The 8,533-nt window shown below is 45.3% G+C and overlaps 1 protein-coding gene across 1 annotated transcript; it reads left to right on the plus strand.

Annotated features, from left to right (window-relative positions):
- Window positions 1-2,488: 2,488 nt before the first annotated feature.
- On the plus strand, window positions 2,489-7,980 carry inha (inhibin subunit alpha; the record flags this gene model as incomplete). Its single annotated transcript, XM_084316100.1, has 3 exons — window positions 2,489-2,816; window positions 4,700-4,937; window positions 7,251-7,980. The coding sequence occupies 3 exons, from the start codon at window positions 2,489-2,491 to the stop codon at window positions 7,978-7,980; spliced, it is 1,296 nt and encodes a 431-aa protein (XP_084172226.1).
- Window positions 7,981-8,533: the final 553 nt, after the last annotated feature.

Consider the following 8,533-nt stretch of genomic DNA (forward strand, 5'->3'; position numbering starts at 1 on the left):
ACCTTTACCATGACATCATCACAGTTAATTATGCCTCGTCTCCACTAGCCAGGGTTTAGCCGTCTTTAGAACCTGGACCCCGGCTGAGACAGCCACCTTTCACAACCTGGCCATAGGCTGGGACCGTTGTATCATCATGGTTTAGCTTGTGCACCACAGTTGGTGGTGTGAATTTTGAAAGGTTGCCTAGCAACTGGAGAGTTTACAAGAAACACAATGGAGACGCAAACACAATCATACCATACCAAACCTGGCCATGGCTAGCCCCAGCCAGGCTGAACAGATAATGGAGACAAGGCAGTAAACTATAACCGGTAGTAACATGGTACAAAATTAACTTTTTACTTCTAAGGGTATAAAACCATAAATAGGCTACATTTCATTTGAAATACTTTTTTACTTGGGTAGAATTAACTAAATATTATTTATTTGTTTGTTTTACTCGACTAAAGAGTCTTCATGTACGTCATGAAGTGGTTCCATGTCTTCTCTGTGCCACGCGTCACATGAAAGAGCAGATAATTGACCACAGTCACACGGTGGCCATTTTACTTTTATGCCACGCTCAGGTTGGGGTTTCTTTCCTTCCTGTTCCCTCCTTGGCAGGGTGTGAATAATGGTCAGTGGCCCCAGATAAGAGGTGTGACTGCTAGTTAGTCATGGTGCAGACTGGCTGTCTGCTGAGACACTATCAATATCGTGTGCAAGAGGCACGGACCAGGCCTAAACTTACCCCCTGGTCAGAGGATGTTTGCATTACAACAGTCTATGTGAGTGAGTGAGTGAGTGAGTGAGTGTGTGTGTGTGCGTGTCTCTCTCTCTCTAACTATAAAAATTGGGGGGACACATACAGTAGTCCACAAACTTTTGATTGGGGTGTCCAATAGGGGTCAAAACCGCCATCCCCTATTTGGAAAAAGCTGATTTTCTGGTTAGTGGTTAAGGTTAGGGCAGGATTAAGGCTAGTAGTTATAGGCATGCATTTATTAGGATTAAGGTTAGGGGTTAGATAATTAATGCATGTCAATGTTGGCTGTAAACATGTTCATTCATTCATTCAATCTTTATTTAATTTTGAATGATCATTGACTGCAAGCTCTCACTTACAATGACATCGAGAAAGACAACACATAAGAACATATAGAAACAGAAAGTCAATCAATTAAAACATTTAAAATAATTAAAAACAACTGCAGACTGTGGTTTGTTATTAAAGATTTAAACGGATCAATAGATACAAATTAATTAAGTTTTAAAGCGCATTAACATGTGTGTGTGTGTGTGTGTGTGTGTGTGTGTGTAATTTAAATGTTGCCCAAAAAGCCTATTAAATATCACCAAGCATGCCTGAGTCTATATCAAGATCTCCAAGGGCTGAAAAACACAAGTTTCACACCACAGGGATTCCATCCATCTGTGTCCTTTATGAGCAAGTTTGAAACAAGATTTAATTGTAGCCTCTTCTTCAGAACAGTCAGTTTCCCTTTGGCCTGGTGCAGAAGCCCCTCCTTCTACAGTACGTCCTCAGCGACAACATGTTCAGTAGTGCTACGTTTAGAAATAGTGGATTATGAAAATGATTTTGTCTGAAAGGGCTTCCAGGTGGGACAGATTCAAGGCCGGTTAGATATGAGAAGACGTGAGGGTTTACCAGCAAGCTAGATAACGCCTCCGTGTTTATTGGGAAAACAGGTGCTGTGGAATAATGGGAGGAGGATGAGGGTGGGGGGGTTGAGTGTGCAGCTGTTACTTTCCTAATTAAAGGACCACTGTACCAGAAATCCAATCATTCAATAATTTGTAATAGTACATGTTAGTGTTTTTAGAGTTCGTTTTTTTGCTGATGAAATAACACATTAAAACACAATAGAATGAAAGCTACCATACTTTGTGTTGGGCTGACTGGACGCATGCAATGAAAAAACACTTTACTGCATCAAAACACACACACATATATATATACATACATATATATTTTTTTTCTCAAACTACACCCTTATGATGTGTTGGACTGTGAACCATGCACCACAAAGACATTACTCAGTACAGAACACAGTACACCATAACAGAAAGACTCATTCCTGGCGATAGAAACAGCAGATACTTTAAGATCACACAAGGTCACCCTTCGCTAGCTATGCTGGATATTGGCAACATAAATCTCTCTCTCTCCAGCTTTTCCAAAACAAACGGATAGCTATAGATGTTATCAAAACAAACCCGGCAACAGAGCGGAGAGCTTCTCGCGTTGAATTGGAATACGCAAGGAGCTGACTGGTTGAGAGAAAGATAACAAAAAGGTCAACACGCATTTTAGAGGATATTGAACCTTGAAAACTGACACGGTCTCATTTCCCACTCAGTGAAGTCTGCGATAGCATATCGAGGCCTCGGGATCCGATCCACAATATTACAATTTCTCCGTCTTTTCTTTTGTATTTCATCACCATATTAGTTGATGTAACCGCAAGTGGCTTCATACCTAACCATGTGCAGCAATCAGGTCTTGATCTTCTCTGCTCTGGTCTTCCTGGGCCCCCTGTGGACCTGCACCCTGACGCAAGCCTGCCGGGATGACGAGCTGCCCCGTGACCAAGTCCTGGCCTGGTTCAAAGGACGGGTGCTGGAGGGCTTGGGGCTGGAGGAGCCCCCCGCATCCAGGGCGCAGGGCCCTGAGCGGGGCGAGGCGGGGGCTGGGAGAGGTCACCGGAGGTCCTCCAGAGCTCGCAGGGCAGCCTGGGTAGACGACCACCTCCACCATCACCACCACAAGCTGCACCCAGAGAACTCACAGATTATCCTCTTCCCCAGTTCTGGTGAGAAGCTTTGTCTGAATTTGTATGGAATTTGAATGGAATATCACTCTTCCTCTCTTAATCTGTGTGTGTTGTACTTTTATAGTACTTTGTTCCATTTACTTAAGTTGTTTTTAAATCTTGTTTCAATCTTGCTTGTTGCATTTTTTAACAGAAGCTATGGCATAAAATGAACCAACATGTTAGAGCTGTTGTGAAAATGATGACTGAAGCCCTTTGATATCAAGGGCTATTTCAGATAACAAAATCAAGCCATTTCAGATATCCAATCTGCTTCCTCTGAAATATTGCATAATATACACAGGTTACTCCGATTGGCCCATCAGTCACATCTCGCTGAGTGGTGCTTACTGATCAGCGTAGTCCTATCGAGCATCTATAGTGTCTAGTGAACAAAAGGCCACACCCCCTCAACATAGGGAGTTGGCCTGGGTGACTTTACTTAAAACAGTTATATCAAAACAAAAATGATACTTCTGAAGCTGAAAGAAATTATACTTAACTGACGATAACATTATACAATAAGCAAAAAAATAAGACTGAATTAAAACATCATTGTACTGAATCTCTAGTATTTTTCATGTCATTGCTTTTAAAGGAACACACCAACTTTTTGGGAAATTAGCTTATTTGCCATCTACCCTGGAGTTTGACAAGCAGATACATACCCTTTTCTTCTCTGTGCATGCATTAGGCTTAGGGAACAGCCGCACCGTTAGCCTAGCTTAGCGTCATTCACTGGAAGTAGGTGTGCCAGTGTAGCCTAGTTTCCAACAGTCACGAAATACACTCCAAATACAACTGCAAAAAGCTTTAAAAAAAACAGGGCTTTTGAGGTGATGAAATCACTGCGCCCAGGCAGCAGTGGTTCGGCAAAAAATGTTTGAGTATATATCTGCTTAGAAAACGAAAATGTCTAATTATTCTTAAAAAAAAATTCTCCATTTGGTAAATACACAGGTCATCACAACATGTATACAGGAATGTTTGAGTTGTATTTGGAGTGTATTTCGTGACTGTTGGGAACTAGGCTACACTGGCACACCTACTTCCAGTGAATGACGCTAAGTTAGGCTAACGGATCGGCTGTTCCCTAAGCCTAATGCATGCACGGAGAAGAAAAGGGTATGTATCTGCTTGTCTAACTCCAGGGTAGATGGCAAATAAGCTAATTTCCCAAAAAGTTGGCGTGTTCCTTTAAAGTATGGTTTGATAGATAGGCATGTGGACAGACAGGGACAGTGAAAAGGGGGCTTCAGCCCCTGACACAAAAAGGCTGTGCACATTTGTGTATTTGATTATGAATTTGATCTCTCATAATCCTGAGTAAGAATTCCATTGTACTTGTTGCATATGGCAAATAAATCTGAATGTGAATCTAATTTACAACAGGGCAGGATATGCTATGAAAAAGATAGTGCTTAAAAAGGCATTCATACCTCATTGTTAAGGTATCATGTGGACAGATACTTTTACCCACGTCTTTGCATAGTCCCGTTATATGCTGATGACACAATGCCATAGCAATTACCATAATTAATCAACTGCTTTCCTATATATATATATACACTGCTAAAAAGAATAAAGGGAACACTTAAACAACACATCCTAGATCTCGATGAATGAAATATTCCAGTTGAAAATCTTTATTCATTACATAGTGGAATGCGTTGAGAACAAAACAACATCAGAATGATCAATGGAAATCTAAATCATCCATGGAGGTCTGGATTCAGAATCATACTCAAAATAAAAGTGGAAAAATCTGATCACAGGCTGATCCAACTTCTGTGGAAATTCCTCAAGACAATTCCAAATGAGGCTCAGTAACGTGTGTGGCCTCCACGTGCCTGTATGCACTCCCTACTGGAATCTCCTCCCAGACCTGGATCAGGGCATCAGTCAACTCCTGGACAGTCTGTGGCGCGACGTGGTGTCAGCGGATGGAACGAGAAATGATGTCCCAGAGGTGCTCGATTGGATTCAGGTCTGGGGAACGGGCAGGCCAGTCCATAGCATCAATGCCATCATCATGCAGGAACTGCTGACGCACTCCAGCCACATGAGGCTGAGCATCGTCATGCATGAGAAGGAACCCAGGGCCCACTGCACCAGCATATGGTCTGACAATGGGCCTGAGGATCTCATCCCGGTACCTAATGGCAGTCATGGTACCTCTGGCTAGCACATGGAGGTCTGTGCGGCCCTCCAAGGATATGCCACCCCAGATGATCACTGACCCACCGCAAAACCGGTCATGCTGGAGGATGTTGCCGTCAGCAGAACGTTCTCCACGGCGTCTCCAGACTCTGTCACATCAGAATCAGAATGGTCTTTATTGCCAAGTATACTTTACACATACAAGGAATTTGCTTTGGACGTTACTGGTGCGACATTAGCGGACAGACATTAACAGACAGATAATACAATAAAGTGGTGGAGTAAAGTAAAATGAAATATGAAGTTAAGTTAAGCACAATAGAATAATATATTTATGAAATAAAATATAGGCCAGGGCTGTACGACTGTATAAGAGGTTGAATACAATTATGTGGGATATAAACTAAGTTAGATATAGCTCAATAGATATATACATTTTAAGTAAAAATAAAGTAGGAATATGAATAGGCCAGGGCTGTGCAACTGGGCAGATGTGGTGAATTATACAATTATATACACTAATTAGAATGAAGTAATAATACAGTGGGCAAGTATATAGTCCAGTAGGGTGTGTTAATGTAACACAGTGGGGGGGTGTCAGTGAGGGTCCCAAGCCTTGTTGATGAGGCTCACTGCAGAGGGGAAGAAACTGTTCTTGTGGCATGAAGTTTTGGCCCAGATGGACCGCAGCCTCCTGCCAGAGGGGAGTGACTCAAACAGGTTGTGGCCGGGGTGGTAGGGGTCGGCCACAATCTTACCTGCATGCTTCAGAGTTCTGGAGGCGTACAGGTCCTGGAGGGATGGCAGATTGCAGCCAATCACCTTCTCAGCAGAGTGGATGACACGCTGCAGCCTGCATTTGTCCTTGGCCGTGGCTGCAGCGTACCATACTGTGATGGAGGAGGTGAGGATGGACATGGCTGTGTAAAAGTGCACCATCAACGTCTTTGGCAGGTTGAATTTCTTCAGCTGCAACAGGAAGTACATCCTCTGCTGTGCTTTCTTTAGGAGGGAGCTGATGTTCAGCTCCCACTTGAGGTCATGGGAGATGATTGTTCCCAAGAATCGGAAGGACTCCACAGTGTCCACTGGGGAGTCACACAGGGTGGTGGGGTTCAGTGGGGCTGGGTTCCTTCTGTAATCCACAACCATCTCCAGTGTCTTGAGAGCGTTGAGCTCCAGATTGTTCTGGCTGCACCAGGTCAGCAGATGGTCAATCTCCCACCTGTAGGCGGACATGTGCTCAGTGTGAACCTGCTATCATCCGTGAAGAGCACAGGGTGCCAATGGCGAATGCCAATCCTGGTGTTCTCTGGCAAATGCCAATCAGGATGCACGGTGTTGGGCTGTGAGCACAGGCTCCACTTGTGGACGTCGGGCCCTCATAGCACCCTCATGGAGTCTGCTTCTCACAGTTTGAGCAGAAACATGCACATTAGTGGCCTGCTGGAGGTGGTTTTGTAGGGCTCTGGCAGTGCTCCTCCTGTTACTCCTTGCACAAAGGACCAGATAGTGGGTTGTTGGGTTGTCGTCCTCCTACGGCCCCCTCCACGTCTCCTGGTGTACTGGCCCGTCTCCTGGTATCTCCTCCATGCTCTTGACACTGTGCTGGGAGACACAGCAAACCTTCTTGCCACAGCGTGCATTGATGTGCCATCCTTGATGAGGTGCACTACCCGACTGCACTACAACTTCTGTGGGTTGCAGACACCGCCTCATGCTACCTCTAGTGGTGAGGGCACTGGCAAAATGCAAAAGTAACTAAATCTGCCAGAAAGGATGAGGACAGGGAAATGGTCTGTGGCCACCACTACAAAACCAGTCCTTTTTAGGGGGCGTCTTGCAAATTGCCTCTCATTTCCGCCTGTTCCCTTTGCACAACAGCAGGTGAAATCGATTCACAATCAGTGTGGCTTCCTAACTGGACAGGTTGATATCCCAGAAGTGTGATGGACTTGGGAGTTACATTGTAATGATTATGTGTTCCCTTTATGTTTTTGAGCAGTATATATATATATATATATAATATAATCAAGCCTATATTAATCTAGTCTGCATTGTCCCTTCCCCTTCATATTCCGATGGATTATCTACACTATGACCCATGACCTCTGCACGTGTAGGGGCATATGTAGTATTGTTTGTGCATGTGTGCATGTGTGTCTATGTCTGGGGCGAGCAAAAGAAAACGCTTATCATGCTCATCTGTACAATAATCTAGCCTACCTCTTTTTGCTCTCGGTTTCTCACGTCGACAGACTCACCCTGTACCAGGTCTGGCTCTTCTGCAGAAAACACGGCCACCAGCCACTTCACCTATTACTTCCAGCCGTCCATGAACAACCAGGAGCTCACGGTCACTTCAGCCCATTTCTGGTTCTACGCCGGGGCCGGCAGCATCAACTCCTCCGCGCCCCTCTTCATCCTCACTTCAGAGCAGCAGCTTCTTCAGGCGGCCGAGGCTCCGTCGACGGCCAGCTCAGACGGCTGGATCACCTACCGCCTTGAGTGGGACTTCCGAGCCGCCGCGTCCCAAGGTCCCTTCGTGTTTCAGGTACGCTGCCCGACCTGCGAGTGCCGTGCGGACGAACCGGACAAAACGCCTTTCCTCCACCTCAGTGCTCAGCCCCGGGATCCCGAGCGCTCACCACGTGCAGCCGCCGCCACCACCATTCCCTGGTCGTCAAACGCCGCCGAGCTGCTACAGCGCCCCCTGTGGGAAAGAGAAGACTACGGCGACTGCCGACGGGAAGAGATGGAGGTCAGCTTCGAAGAGCTGGGCTGGGAGCACTGGATCGTGCACCCCAAGGCGCTGACCTTCCACTACTGCCACGGCAACTGCTCGGCCGTCAATCGCACCGCCTCGCCGGGGATCAGGCGGTGCTGCGCCCCCGTCCCGGGGACCATGCGGTCACTGAGGGTCACCACCACGTCCGATGGCGGGTACTCGTTCCAGTACGAGACCCTGCCCAACATCACGCCAGAGGAGTGCACCTGCATCTAAGTGACGCGTGTTCTGGAGCAGGCTACGCTCCGACTGCAGGCTACAGTGGCCCAAATGTGATTTTTTTTGCTCATAATGGGACTCTATTTTATATTTGTCACGTTCATATGTAAATCAGATACAGGTCAGATTTTTTAAATAAAAATAATGGGATTTTGAGAGTAAATTAATTTGAATAGGGCCACCAGTGATGTCATCGGGGACATCCTTGCGTTGTGTTAATCACAGCGCCATGAAATGTAGATGGAAAAACGAGCAATACCTTGTCTCATAGGGACTGCTACCATGTCATTTAATTTAGCTGTTAACACAACACAAGGACATCACTGGTGGCCATAGTTAAACTAATTTACTCTCAAAAGTACATAAAAGCACGAGATTATGTGCAAAAAATTGTTAAGTGCCTTTTTAAATAATAAAAACAGGGCTTTGTTGAAGTAGCAGCAACACAATTTTCAGCGAGCTTGAGTCATTGTTTATACTTATCGATGTTATACTTAAGAGAAATTATTTCTCTTTTATCAAATATAATTCCCTCTATAACAATTGGTGA

Source organism: Notolepis coatsorum (assembly GCF_963971535.1).
Source record: "Notolepis coatsorum genome assembly, chromosome: 1".
In the NCBI taxonomy this organism is placed as follows: domain Eukaryota; kingdom Metazoa; phylum Chordata; class Actinopteri; order Aulopiformes; family Paralepididae; genus Notolepis; species Notolepis coatsorum.